The sequence below is a fragment of the Merops nubicus genome, unplaced genomic scaffold (genome assembly GCF_000691845.1).
Source record: "Merops nubicus isolate BGI_N331 unplaced genomic scaffold, ASM69184v1 scaffold49895, whole genome shotgun sequence".
In the NCBI taxonomy this organism is placed as follows: domain Eukaryota; kingdom Metazoa; phylum Chordata; class Aves; order Coraciiformes; family Meropidae; genus Merops; species Merops nubicus.
In genome coordinates this window covers 5,113-20,045 of record NW_008608586.1, presented here as the reverse complement: position 1 = coordinate 20,045, position 14,933 = coordinate 5,113, and the positions used below count along the sequence as shown (strand labels likewise).

General features: G+C 42.9%; 1 protein-coding gene across 2 annotated transcripts; it reads left to right on the top strand.

The window, feature by feature from the left end:
• Positions 1–689: 689 nt before the first annotated feature.
• Positions 690–14,009, top strand: ZBTB1 (zinc finger and BTB domain containing 1). 2 transcript variants are annotated; one of them, XM_008940283.1, is made up of 2 exons: positions 690–2,606; positions 13,315–14,009. In XM_008940283.1, the coding sequence occupies exons 1-2, from the start codon at positions 715–717 to the stop codon at positions 13,349–13,351; spliced, it is 1,929 nt and encodes a 642-aa protein (XP_008938531.1). In that variant the 5' UTR covers positions 690–714; the 3' UTR covers positions 13,352–14,009. The 2 variants fall into 2 exon arrangements, with proteins under 2 accessions (XP_008938531.1, XP_008938532.1); XM_008940284.1 differs by having other exon boundaries at positions 690–2,434; positions 13,315–13,940.
• Positions 14,010–14,933: the final 924 nt, after the last annotated feature.

Genomic DNA, 14,933 nt, shown 5'->3' with positions numbered 1-14,933 from the left:
GTCCCCACGGCCGGGCTGCCCGCTGCCCCTGCCCGCGGCGGCCTGCGCCGGTCCTGGTTCGCAGACCTCCTGCAGAGAAAGCTGAGAGCGTTCCTGAGCTGCCCTGAAGAGCAAAAAGGATGTGGATGTAGCTTGTGTGGATGCTCCACTGGTGCATCTCCTTCATTTCCTTTAGACCAGTTTGAGCCTGGCTTGGTTTCCAGTATGTGTTGCATCATATAGCCCTTGGACTGACAGGTGGAAAAGGCAAGTTGAGACTGAAGAGTGGTTTCTTACAGTCAGCTTCCCTCGTATAGGTGCTGTCCTGGGGCCATCTTACAGCAGCCTACCCTGTGAAGTTTTTGAAGTTCTGAGTTCAGAATTCATACCTGAAAATCTTGGCTGTAGGACTTTGAGGTGTATTTGCTAATTTACATTCTAGCAGTGATGCTCTGATTGACATGTGTGGTGGTTATGTTTATTAGTTTACTAGTCTTGTAAGTCTAGTGGTGAGAACGTGGAATTGTGGATGCTTTCACTGGCATCAATATTCCTAAGTAGTTACCAGCAAAGATCTCCAGGCAGGAAGCTGTACCACAAACAGAGGGGAGAATAGGAAGTTCCAGAGAGGAAAAAGATGGCAGCTCCTCCCTGCATTTACGTACATTTTGCCTGTCATGCTCGTGATTTAACAGATGTCTTCTTCTTCATGCAGGGCTATAACCGAAGTGCAAGATGGCACGAACCAGCCACAGCAACTATGTCCTTCAGCAGCTAAACAACCAAAGAGAGTGGGGTTTTCTGTGTGACTGCTGTATCGCTATCGATGATATTTATTTTCAAGCACATAAAGCAGTCCTTGCTGCATGCAGTTCCTATTTCAGGATGTTTTTCATGAACCATCAACACACTACAGCCCAGCTGAATCTAAGCAACATGAAGATTAGCGCTGAATGCTTTGATCTTATTTTACAGTTCATGTATTTAGGCAAAATTATGACAGCCCCTGCCAATTTTGAGCAATTTAAAGTGGCCATGAACTCTTTACAGCTATATAACGTACCTGAATGTCTAGAAGATATACAGGACACAGACTCATCTAGTTTAAAATGTTCATCTTCTGCTTCTAGCACCCAGAATAGTAAAATGATATTTGGCGTGAGAATGTATGAAGACACGCTTGCTAGAAATGGCAGCGAGGCAAACAGGTGGGGCATGGAGCCGCCAAGTTCAACAGTAAATACATCCCATAACAAAGAGCCTGACGAAGAAGCTTTGCAGCTAAGCAGCTTCCCTGAGCAACTGTTTGATGTCTGCAAAAAAAGTACCACGTCCAAATTCTCTCACACGAAAGAGCGCGTGTCCCACTCGCGCCGTTTTGGCAGAAGCTTCACCTGCGACAGCTGCGGGTTTAGTTTTAGCTGTGAAAAGCTCCTGGATGAGCACGTGTTAACGTGCACTAACAGGCATTCCTACCAAAGTGCCAGGTACTACGGTGCTGAAAAATTAGACTTTAGTGAAAAGGACTCTACTTCTAAAATAATCTCCACACAAACAGAAAAATACAAGGGGGACTCCAGCCAAACAGCAGATGATTCTTCATCTCCTGCGTCAAACATCACGAGCAGAAAAAGTAGCACAATTGCCTCAGAGACATCAGGTGAAGAAGTAAGTAGAGCCTCTGAAAGGAAGAGGATTATCATCAAGATGGAACCAGAGGACAATCCTGCAGATGAGCTGAAGGATTTTAATATTATTAAGGTGACAGATAAAGACTGCAATGAATCTTCCGACAATGACGACCTAGATGATGAGCAGGAAGAGCCGCTTTACAGATACTATGTTGAGGAAGAGATGAGAGAGAAAAGAAATGCTAGAAAGACGTTAAAACCCCGTTTGTCCATGGATGAGGATGAAAGAAAGTGTTTGAAAAGTCCGCGGCACCTTAACAGGAAGGCTCCTTCAGTGCAGGAGGATGTGGAGAATGCTCCCTGTGAACTTTGTGGGCTAACAATCACCGAGGAAGATTTGTCCTCTCATTATTTATCCAAACACATAGAAAATATATGTGCTTGTGGCAAGTGTGGTCAGATACTGGTCAAAGGCAAGCAGTTACAGGATCATGCGCAGACCTGTGGAGAACCCCAGGATCTGACCATGAACGGTATCAGAAATTCTGAGGAGAAAATGGACTTAGAAGAAAACCCCGAGGAGCAGTCGGAAATAAGGGACATGATGTTTGCAGAGATGCTAGAGGACTTCAGGGACAGCCACTTCCCAATGAACAGCCTTCAAAAAAAACAGTTATACAAGCATTCTGCCTGTCCTTTCCGGTGCCCTAATTGCGGTCAGCGTTTTGAAACCGAAAACCTAGTGGTTGAACATATGTCAAGCTGCCTGGAGCAAGATCTGTTCAAGAACTCCATGATGGAAGAGAACGAGAGGGATCACAGACGTAAGCATTTCTGCAATCTTTGTGGGAAAGGATTTTATCAGCGTTGCCACTTGCGGGAACACTATACCGTGCACACCAAGGAAAAACAGTTTGTTTGTCAGACATGTGGGAAGCAGTTCTTAAGAGAGCGCCAGTTGCGGCTCCACAATGATATGCACAAAGGCATGGCCAGGTATGTCTGTTCCATTTGTGATCAAGGAAACTTCCGAAAACATGACCATGTACGGCATATGATATCTCACTTATCAGCTGGAGAGACTATATGCCAGGTCTGCTTTCAGATATTCCCAAGTAATGAGCAACTGGAGCAGCACATGGATGTTCATCTGTATACATGTGGAGTATGTGGAGCAAAATTTAATTTGAGGAAAGATATGAGATCTCACTATAATGCCAAGCATTTGAAAAGAACATAAGCGTAAACATACTGTTAAAGCATTAAGTTGGCAGCAGAGAGAACACCAAAGCAAGGCATACAGTATAGTAGACAAAAATTGGAAAAAAAAGAAAAATAAGTCTTTTTTATTACTTTTTTTTTTAAGACCCTCCTAACCATAGGTGTCTATTTAGGCTCATTAAGTATATAGCTTTGAAAAGCATTCATGTGTTTAATTATTACATTTTCACTGTTTCCTAATATCAGTTTCTGTTCTTAATTTTATTGTTTTACTAAGTAGATATACAAATCATTATTTTTAAATTGTAGATTAAAAGCACAATGTTACCCCTTCACTGACTGCTATTAAACAGTTCTCGGATCCACATCCGTAAGATGAGTGCTTAATATTTCCATGTGTTGTTTCTTCATGTGAAAGTTTTAGATCACAGCCATTAATGTGCAAAAGCATAATTGTTCATAATCCCCAAATTAATTTTTAAAATTAAAAAAAACCCAGCCAGTGCCAAGAAATAATCCTTTGCTCTCTGACTCTGCTGTAAGGGCAGAGCTGGCTGTCCTGGTCCTCTGCTTCTTGGCTTTGTTGGAACGTGCATCGCAGGGTGAGGGCTGAGTTAAACCTGGCAGATCTGGACTGGTGTCCACAAAGGGAAAGGGAGCTAAAGACTGTCGGGATAACGGAGGGGTTCCCAGCAGACGGTTATTTTCCAGACTTGAAGTCCTAGCAGAACTGTACAACTGACGTTGTCCTTTCTTTTACTGTCTGTACCTTCATGAGTACATATCCTAACACACAAGGGAGGAGTGGCTGGGGTGGATTGCTAGGAATGCAGGATGGCCGTGTGCACTGAAGACCTCATTTTTCAGCCTAGCTGCAAATGGTGCCTTGCTGCTTGTGTTGGAAAGTTTAAAGTGGGATGGGTGTGAAGATAGTCCCGTTGCTTGTGCGGGGAGGGGAAGGGGGAGTGTGCCTCATGTGAACCTTAGTTTTTCTGTTTCTTGTTTTCATTATACTTTTCTGAATGTTCTGTTTTTCAACAAGAATATAACAAGAAAAGACTGCAGTTTGCTTAATAAATGTAAAGACATTTTATGGCTTTTAAGATTCCTTTCTGATTCTAGTATAGCACTAATCTGCAAAGCTTGTCTCTTCATTTAATTGAATTTTAAAATCCTACTAAGTACCAGCTGACGACAGTTCAGCGAGGCAGTTTGGCCTTTGAGAGAATGATTGGCTTTGCCTCTTGAGCACCAGCTGTCCAAATGTTTGCTAAGTGCGTGATTTTTAATGGGGGAAGGAAAAGATCAAAATATGTAATGGTGGAGAAAACTGTTAAAAAAGAAAACCTAGCAGTAGTGCCTTGCAGCAGATCTCACTTTATCAAAGGAGGCAGTAATGCTGTTTCCTGCAGAGCTGTGAAGGGAGGAAAGCAGTTTAGGTAGCAGTTAAGGCAGTTGGATCGTTGTAGGTCTCTTCCAACTGAAATACTCTATCACCTCACATGTCAGTGATGGGGTTGAGAATAAAAGCCAGGAGCTGAGGGTCTAGTCCAGGGCTTTCACATGCGTGTCACTGTCGGAGTTGAGTTTTGATCCCTTGTTGTTTCTTGGGGATTATGAGGAATATCAAGCTTTAATGTTAGACTATTTAGAGAAATTAACACAGTTCAGAGTTTTCACTATATTTATTGCATTTATTCAGTTTTAAATGTGCATTAGAATTTCTCTTGGATGTTTGCATTTCTGCAGTGATGGAGAAGGACCGTGCCACCAGACCTCAGCCCTGAGCTGACAGCTGGCTTCCTGGGCACGCACTGCTTCAAGTGCAGCTCAGGCAGCAGTGTTTTACTGTAACTGCTCAGTCTTATGTTTTCTTGTGTGATTCTGAAGCCAGCCAATCCTGAATAACACTGGGACCAAAAAGTACACAGGCCTGAACACACTCCAGCATTTCAGTTAATTCAGCACTTCCCTCTTAGGATTTATTCCACATTCCCCAACTGAAGCTGTTCAAGAGTTCAAATAATAAGCAGGATGGGTATATTAACACTTTCTTTAGCACTGAAATCACTGCTAAGGTGATTGTAAGACTTATCAAAAGACAAAATATTTTACTATAAATTGTCTTGGCGATGAAGTAGTTAGTAAAATGCTGTAGTGGAAGAGTTTGGGGGTTAATACGCTGCACACAGCAATTCTCTGCCATGCAGGTTATCTCTTATGGTACTGGCAATGCCTGCACTGGGAAAAGCAGCCAAGGGAAGTGAGGGAGAACTGGAGGGTGCTGGGGAAGCTGGCAGAAGAGTCTTGTGGTGCTGGAGGAGTGGGAAGGCTGAGTAGGAGGGGAGGTCTCGAGTGGGAGGGAGTGGTGAAGGATGGGGAGGGGCAGGACTAGAGCTGTGCAGTGGGAAGCAAATCCCAAAGGTGGCATGGAGGGGGCGTCTGGAGGAGTGGATAAAATGTCCTGTAGATGCCTGGAGGCCGGAGTGCGAATGACTCAGCTTGGCTGGGCGAGCTGTCGGCCTGCACGATTAGCTCACCAGGGCACAGGCTCCGGGCACAGCCTGCGTACCCCGTGCAGCCAGCCCCCGTGCTGGGAGCACCGCAGTGGCACAGCACAGCCCCGATTAAAGACCTGGTTGAAAAGGGGAGGTGGCCTCTGCGAACCAAGAGATCATTCCTGAGTCCAGGGAAAGGCTGAGGCTGATTTACGGAGAATTTTGTTCAGGGTTGGGAGCGGTTGTTTACATGTATTGGTCTGAACTTGACCCAAAAACGATTCAGAAAAAAAGTTACTTCATAGTAAGTAGACCTGACATTTACAGAAGTTAAATGGAGGAACTGGGAACAATGGTATTTGTGTACTAGCTAACTTTATAAACAGCCTGGAATACCTCTGTTTTTCAGTTACAAGGTGTGTTGTAGTAGCCTTTCAAAGGAAAGTTTGTGAAGCCTTTCCAACTGCACTTGGATTAATGTTTTTTCCTGTTCTTGTGAAACAAATCTCAGTGCCTTGGAGTTTGTATGAATGTCCAGACTCAGGCTCATAAAAAGCCTGAATCGCAGTTCAGGACAGCTTAAGAGTGAATGTACTCGCATGTAGACAGGGAGAGACAGGATGACTGAAGTAGCCTGAAAAGTGATCAAGGGTTGTACAGGAGAACAAATCAAAGGTACTAATGCACAAACAAGCCAGCCTGGCTTGCAAGTAGATGGGGGGAGAGTGTTTATGTTGATGTGTAAAAGCATGCAGGAGAATAGCATGGGACTTTTGAAAAAAAGGCTGAGGTGACAGGAGGAATTTGGCTGCTGTGAACAGGCAGAAGGGGTGGGTGCTGAGGCAGCCAGGGGCTGATCACTCCTGAGGACAGGTGTTCTCCGCAGAATGGGACAACATCTGCAGGAGAGTGAAATGATGGTTTCAGCACTCCTACCATGGCTAAAATTGCTTACTGTGGGGATGGTACAAAAGCAGACCTGAAAAAAACAATTGCAGTTACGATATCCTGGGAGTCTTACTGTTACTTGAAAGATAGTGAAGGGGAAGCAAAAATAGTTCATTTAAAGTTCTGTTTCTTCTCACAAATTTGTACTTCTCAGTCATCATAACATAGCACCTCTGCATCTCCTTACTGCACTATGTGGACTGTTAGAGTGTAAAAGCACTTAAGGATCTCTGAGAGCAGAGGTGTATGCGTGTCACGTTGCACAAGGTGCAGCCAGAAAGAAAAAGACTTGCTGGATGCTGTGACTTAACATTTTTAGTGAATTGCTATTCTTTTTTACAGAGGACCTCTCTCTGTTCTGTTGTTTTCCTCATTGTGGCAGTGGTGTGGGCTGCAACAGTGAGATTAATTCCTAAGTAGCCAGCCTAGCTTTTAGCTTTCAGGATTTACTTGAAATGTAAAAAGGGAATTTATGAAGACCTGCAGTGAGCTTCTTTTTTTTTTGTAAGAGATGTTTCAGATATTGGAAAAAAAAATTAAATGCTTATTAGCAACTTACTAATTCAAACAGTATTTATATTTGTGTATTTGTAGCTAAAAGATCTGTCAAGAAACCTTGATTTGAATAGACTGGAATATCACAGAAATCAAAGAATTTATGCTTTTAGTAGGAGATTTCTCCATTTAATATTTTCAGCTAATGGAGAAAATACAATTCAGCATATTTTTTTATTCAAAGCTGAAGACAGAAAATACACTCCCCTGGAGAATATATTAAAAATACATCATTATAGAAGTCATTACTTTAAGTACAGCATTGCATTTGAACGCACTGGTAGTAAACCGTCCACTATTGGTGAGGACACAGGTTTGTTCCTAGAAGACAGTGCCTCCTCAAGCCCTGGCAGCCCCTCCCTCCTCCCCACCTAGTTTCAGCTCTTATATCCTGTGTGTGCCACCCTCTCCATTGTCAAAGGCACATATTTATGTAGCTTCACAATGAACTGAATGAAACAACAGGCCTTTTTTTTTATTCTCTGTGGGGCTGTTTTTTGGCTGAACCAGTTCCCCACTGTGCTTCCCTCTCCATCTCTGCCAGATCTTGTGCTAGCACAATAGAAGGGGTGGCACGAGGTGAGAAATGAGTGGTTGGGAGGGGGCCCTTTGCTTAAATGAACTGTGCTCAAAGCTCAGAGCATCCCGAGCTTAACTGGGTCTCTGTCTCCTCCAAGCATCCTTGTGGAAGTTGAACTCTTAGATTTGTCCGTCTCCTGATAAGGAAAAAAGGCAGCCCAGCCTCTCAAGCACAAAGGAGACACATCTATGCTGTCTGCTCTCCTTAGGAGAACTGGAAGCCTTCCTGCCTTCAGCTCACCCCTCAGATGTGCTTTGGGGCTTTCTTAGTCTTTCTTGAAACAAACTACGTCGTGCACCATGGAGCACAAGCTGGGCCCCTTGTCTGGCCAAACACCAGCAATGGCTCCAACCTTCCTCTGGTCTTTGTGCCCTCCAGCTGTGGGCCCAGCTGCAGCCGTGTTGCCCCCAGTCTCCTGCTGCCCTGTGCCCCTCACCACTCACGACGTGTGCTTCTCTAGGCATCATGGCAAGGGGAGACTGTCATCTCCTTTTGGTCTAATGAAAGCTCAGGACAATTCCTTGCATAAGTTAAGGAGATGACGGCAGTATCTGTTACTATCCCTCTGTGCCTGCTTCTGACTTTTGTTTCCTAATCTGAAAGGGTTAAAAATCAAATACTCTGGCTTCCCTAATTCTTAGTTGGTTTGATGCTTGTCACAGACTTCAAGACCTACAAGATGAAGCATGACTAATTTGACTTTATAAATCTGCTCAAGGTTAGAAATTATGAATATGTTTTTAAAAGCTGACATTTCTGTAGTTCTCAGCTAGAAACCAGTTTCCTGTGTTTTCTTCCAAGTTCCAAAAAAGTCCTAAAATACTGCTGTTCAGTGTATTCTTGAGACATGCTGGTAGGCTGAGATTTTGAAGAGGGAAGATGCCAAAAACCAGGACACATTGTATAAATTGTCTTCTGCCACTTTTACAGACGCTTCTACAGTTCTGGAATTAATTGTGATTTTATTTTTTCATGCAGGAGGACAGATCTCAGCTTGTTACAGGGCAACAGAGCTCATGACTCAGGAGTCAGTTCATCATGACTATAAATATTCAGCCCTGAAACAAACAGCCCATGTTCCTTTACACATACTTGAATGGCCAGTGACGATGTCACAGGAGAAACGCTATCCCAAAGATCTTTCTTTGGGTCATTTTTCCCATCAAAAATCCTGTAGGGTTTGGGGTTTTTTAAGTCGCAGGAAAACAGTGTTGTGCATCATGCCTTCAGGGAAGCTGTTCAGTAATTTCTGCATGTTCCCCAGATAAAAGTAGTTTAAAATATGCTTTTAAAGTTCCACATTAATGTATTCTAGGGAACATAAAATTATGAGATGAGAAATCAGCAGATGGTCCAAGGTCAGATTTTGACCATTTGTTTTGTGTAGCTAGTGTGGCACACCTCACCCCGAGAATCTAGAATCTCAGAAGCTGTCACTATCTTTGATTCTCTTGCAAGAAAACGAAAAGATTTAATCCTTTCCTGTGCCTTCTGGCACAGTAAGTCTTCCTGCAGCTACAACCACAAAAACAATGCTGCATCTAACATTTCCTCTGGGAGAAAAAAAAAAATTAGCCTTTCAGAGCTGTTCAAAAACTTCCTTCTTTGACAAAGTCCTGATGCTGCTATTGTTTTCACTCAGCTATGATTTGGATCAATGAGATTTTGGGGTGTGCTTTTCCTTCTGGTTGCAAGAGGTGATCTCAGATAAATATGTCATATGGTTCTGTAGGCAGCCCAAGATTCCTGACAGGGAATGAGAAGAGAGTATTCCAATAAAGGCTTCCACATCCTGCAAGCTGTGTGCATTGTGGGATGTACTGGAAGTTGGGACTGTCTGCAGATCCCTGGTTTCTCAACCTGCCTATCAGGCAAACTGCCACCAGCAATTTGTCAGCAATTGCCAAGGTCTCTGCAGCAGCAGCACTGCCAACATGAAAGATGCAAAAATCAGTCTTGCCCCATCTCTTCTCCCCATGTTCCTTGTAGGCAAGGTTGATATTTCAAAAATTCATCCTGTTGCCTTGTCTCTTTACCTTCTGTTTTTTGAAATGGGAAGGTGTGCTTTCTTCCTGTTTTAAAGCAATGAGTAGGGCTAAGCACTTGCCTTTTTAACAGTTCTCACGTGTTCAGTCGAACCTACACAACTCAGAAATACCTATTCTCTCCTTTTTTAGCTAACCAACCATCCCGCTACACTGGGGGTTGTCACCAGAGGGACTTCTGCTTCTGACTCCCCAGAAATGAATGGGAGAAATAATATAATGTCCTTCTTTCCATGGCAAAAGACCCAAGGTCATGAAAGTTTGTGGAAATGCAGATATGCTGGCTAAAAATAAGAGTTTGCTGAATACCATAGATTACTTTTGGTTTTGGCAGTAGATAGACCAGACTTCTGGTATTGGTTATGCTCCTTCCTTTTACACAAGTTATTGTTAGAGCATTTATTTAGGATGCTAAAGATGGTGGCTCTGTTTCCTCCTTGCCTATGGGCTTCCTACTGCTACCGACTGGCAGAGAGTCCCAACAACCTAACTGCTGAGGTTCTGGTTTCTAGCCATTGGTTATTTAATTATTTATACAAAGTGGAAACATTTTAAGAGATGAAATCGAGAATATTTCTCCTACCTTTAGGAAAAGGATAGATGGTGTTGTAGAAGGAGGAAGTACAGGGTAGGATCCCTTGGAACTGATGAAGCAATTGTTTTAGTGTGCCCTACAGCCCAGGAGAATGCTCGGATCTCTGAGCTGCATTGCTCTCAGGCAGATTAAATATGATTTCTGTACATTCACACATGCTGTAAAAGACGACACGGGCACAGTCTATGTGCCTGGAAGTACGAGATTAGCCTCATCTAGGCTGCTTTCAGACAGGCTTATGTTTCACTTAGATTTTACCTACTGTTGCAAATGTGGTCAGTTCTGCCAGAAAAGACAGAGGTCCTCATGAACAGTAAGTTAATCCCCTGAAAAAGAAGACAAAAAAATCTCACAGTAATTGTTACAGTTCTTTCAGCTTTAGTTTGTTGTGCAAAGAGTTAAATAGCTGAAAGACAGTTTCCTTGGGAGAATGTTTATTTCATCAAGTTCAGTGTGGCTTAGACCCCAGACAGAAATATTAGCTTCAAACAGAGCACTACTATGAAGCAGTCTGTGGCCTTCCAGACCTCACAAGCTGTGTTGGTTTGTTACACAGAGTCAAAGCAAAGATGTCCCTTAAAACACATCTACATTAACTCAGTGTATTTCACACATGACAGTCTTATCTCAGATCTGCTTTTCTCCCCAGTCACTGGGGCTCTGCCAGTCGCTGAGATCCTGGATGAACTATAGACTTCTCAGTAAAAAGCATATATGGTATGACTGGACCATCCAAACTGTTTAGATCATTAAAGAACAGGCTTTGGCTGCTGCTGCTCCTATTTACTAAGCTTCCAGTACTACATCCTTCAGATTTTGGCACGGTACCTATCTTTGCACCTTGATTGCCTTTACATTTCAGAGAGCGAGGTGAGGAAGAGCCCAGCAGGTGCTTCTCTTTTAAATAGAGCCTGGAAGATTTTGTTAGCTGGGGGGTGTTGGTTTTTTGATTTATTTTTTTTTTTCAGGCTTGTAGCTGGCTTAATTTTCAGCCTTATTCTAGTAAATGTGCTAAGCATTAAAAAATCATTATTAATACACGATGAGATAAGCTTAAGTTCAACCACTTAATGTAACAGTCAAACTCATGCAGATGCTATTAGTACAGAAACCTGGTATCATGCTAAATCTGGAGAGTTATCTTTGATCTGTCTCCAGATCCTCCTTTTATTTGTAAACATCCAGCTAATCACAGACTTCCTCTGACTTTTATGAAGTGGAGTATGAAGTGGAAGAAGCTGCATCCTCTACCATCTCTGCAGTGCTGTAACTTTGCAGATGTGCATGGATTTGGGTGGTGGGGACCACGAGCTCCATCTGGTGACTCACTGGAGAGGAGCACAGCTCCACTTCAGAAGCTCACCCCTTTCTACAGTGGAGCAGTTCACTGTGTGAGGAGCGAAGCAGATCCTCTTGCAGCAGTGCATTCCTAAAACAACTGTTTTTAGAGTAGCTACAGGATTTTAGAGTCTGGGAAGAGGGCACAACATTTTGCCTCTGATCTAGCTTACTGTGGGCTAAAAGCCATTCCAGATGCCAGTAGCAGTTCTGTATGTCCAGCACGCCACCACACTTGGCATGGGTTAACAGCATTTTTGCAGTCTCATCAGAAAAATGAAATTGAATATCCACAAGCAGCCCACCCTCCCACACTCAGAGGTGGTCCCACACAGCACAGCGGGTGTGTCTGAGGGTGCTGGTGTACAGGAGCTCATCATGCTATGTGAGCTGGGTGTGACCTGCAGTAACAGAGATCTTTGACTCTAAAATGCAGGCCAGTATCTTACTGAACAGGGATGTCAAACACTGATGTTGCCTAGGGAAAACAACGTTCCCATGCATACTGTAGTGAGAATAACTTTTTTTTTTTTGCCTTTCTTAGTTTACAAAAAAAAAAAAAAGAAAAAGAAAGAAAGATATTTCCTGACCATTGAGCTAGTCAAGTGAGAACTACTTTGAGATAATAGCATTAGTCCAGTGAACTGCCCTCCAAGAGTCAAAGAATGTATTAGGTAGACCCATGGACTTGCTGCCAGAACCAGCAGCACTTTGAAGCCAGCAGTTTGCCCAAGACCTGCTTCCCTATGTTCCCATTGCCCTCCTGGTATGAGGCAGAAGTCATTTGTCCCAGGTGGCTTTTTTGCCCACCATCAGGTGTGTGACATGGCAGAGGGAGCAGATAGAATACATAGGGAGCTCTGGGCCTGGCCACATGTCACACAGGGCAGCCTGTGATGCACGCTGAAGCGTGGGGCACCACTCTCAAGGCATTCCTCTCAGAGGTTTGTCAGGAACCTCAGCCCTGGGCTGGCCTTGAGGATGCTCTAGCAGGTAAGTGATGCAGGCAGCTGATCAACTTGGCTTCATGTGGAGCCTTGAAGCCTTTCCTCCTCTGCAGTGTTGACACAGCCTCAGCGCAGGGCTGCCACAGCACGCGTAGAAACATCAAGTGTAAAATAGCCAGAAGTGGGAAAAATCATGTGCTTTGTACAATGTTATTCATGTAACTAGAGAAAGAAGCCTGTACCAAGACAAAAACAAACCCCTGAGGATTGCCTGTTACAGCTACATCCACATGTTTCCAATTTCTTGACTGTTCATATCGGATACAAAGCTGCTTATATTTGTTATAAATTAGTTTGGTTGAAAAAGACTTACAGGTTGTAAATATTTATTTCATTTATCTGCCTTTAACCTAAAATAAGAACTTGAGGAGGTGGGTTAAGTAAATACGTAAGAGTTACCTCTGAGTTAGGTAAGGGGAAAAAAAAACCAAACAAACAAAACCCCAAACCTGAACAGAAGAAGGGTGTTCCAAGCTATCAGCAGTCCAGGCTGAGGGGTAATAATATTCATGCCAGTTCCTGAACATCCACTAAGCCAAGCCATAAATCACTGCTGAAAAGTAACACAGTACCAAAAATAACTACTGGGAGGCCTGGGAAGTAAAGTTTTTCTTCAGCAAATCTTTAGCTGTTTTGAAAACAGAAGGTGAAGGAAACATGAACAAAAGTTTCTGAAACAAGAGCAAAACATTGTTTATAGTTAAGTTGTGTCTTGGTGGGGCAGGGGGTTGAAAGAAATGAACCCTATGGCTTTAAAACAGAGTTCCTGACTGTGGTGGGTGCTCTGAAGATGGGTATTTAGAGCAAAACCACAGGGTAGTGAGGTGGGAGGGACCACGTCATGCTAGCAAATACAGTACTGGAGTGTGGGCTTCTGACTTTTAATGTTTTTCTTGCATTTCTTTTCTGCATGGCAGTAGTGAAATAGGGACTTCTAAGCTTCTGAACAACTGAGAGAACCAGGTTTGAAGAAGACATGAGGAAGAACTGGTCGGCAAAAGATTTCATAAAAACTCAGACCCGCGTGTGCCAGATGTGAATTGGCACCACCTTTGCTTTTCTGACATACTGCAGCAGTCGCAAAAGGCACCAAAGCAGTCAAATTAGAACATGCAGTAAAAGTTGTTTTGGACTCTGCTCTGTATTATAAAACTTAGTTCCTTGTGACTATTATTTACACCTGTTAAAAACAAATTTGAAGTCTCCTTTTGTGGAGCAGACAGCCGAAAGAGGCAGATGCCAGGTGTTAAGGGCTGCACTGAAATAAGTTTGCAGAACTTGCTATTCATGTGGTGGAGTGCTCCTTTTCTGAAATGGGGCTTCTTAGAGCTTCTGTCAAAAGCTGTTTAGATTTTTTTAGTTCGAACTTTAGAAGTGTATACTCGTGAACTAAAACTTCTGTATTTTCAGACAGTTTCAATGCTAAACTGTCAAATATTAAAAAAGAGAAAAAAAATAATCTGCAGTACAAGGTGAAAAAAAAAAAATCTTAACTACTGAGGACAGAAGGTCCCTGAGGAAGGACAGGATGGTGAGAAAGATCCAGCTGACCTGATTCCCCCTGCTGCCATGATCATCAAGCTGAAGAGGACCTTCCATGCAGCACAGTGCTTGTATGTGGAGAGTAAAGAAATGGTGCTCTGGGCTTATTACAAGAATGGTGAATATTTTTACCAACAAGGAGATGAGTAAATGAGAAATAATCTTCACAGGGCACAGGGTGCACCTTGTTCTGGACCTAAGCCTTGCAAAAGCCGGCTTGACGAGGAAGAATCAGGCATTCCTGTTCAGATTTGAGCATTTTAGCAATCCTAATGTTTCCAGCTAAATTAATGGGGGGAAAAATCCCTACCAAAAAGCCCAAGGCAGTAATGTTTCAAACTAGGGCCAGCATGGATTAAAAAAATACTGCTTTCTTTTGCTTCCCCCAGACAACAGTGGATCAGATTGAGACATGTAAGCAGACTAAACATGCTGATCTATATTCTGCTGTAGTTACACATCTTACTAATTCTACTCATAACTATAAAAGGATGTTTCATTGTTCAGTATAACTGTTATCTCAAGAAGAGTCTGTCTATCATTTTATTTATAATTGGCATAATTTTAATTACTGTTGTTATAAAGTGTGTAAAATACTGTCTGTATTGCAGCTTGTGTAGGGCATGTGTCTGTGCTTGCTTTACTCATTTTGAGTTTATAAAGTTGCTATACAAATGCAAGAAAAGATGTTCAGGTATCTTTGAATGTGGTTGCTTAATGTAGTTACATAGCCCCAGACATTGCAGCATATAGATGTTGAAGGTATCGGCTCTATTAACACGTAACACCTTAAACATTAACATAGGCATTTTAAAATCTTTCCGTGTGATATTGGAATACTGATGGTTCTGTCCCAGTAGCTGTGCTGGAGCAAAGGGGAAGCTGGTGAGTATCTGGGCAAAGCCAGATACCACTGGGGACTCCGCAGGGAGAAGGCACCGTAGAGCTGAGAAATCTAATGGGATGTCCTTTCCACAGAGAACAGGAAGGACTT

What these genes read in the sequence shown, in the direction of transcription:
- ZBTB1 (XM_008940283.1), top strand. Translation starts at nt 715, where the DNA reads ATGGCACGAACCAGCCACAGCAACTATGTCCTTCAGCAGCTAAACAAC. An exon ending in ATGCACAAAGGCATGGCCAG is followed by an intron (nt 2,607 to 13,314) that starts GTATGTCTGTTC and finishes TCTGCATGGCAG; the next exon opens with TAGTGAAATAGGGACTTCTA.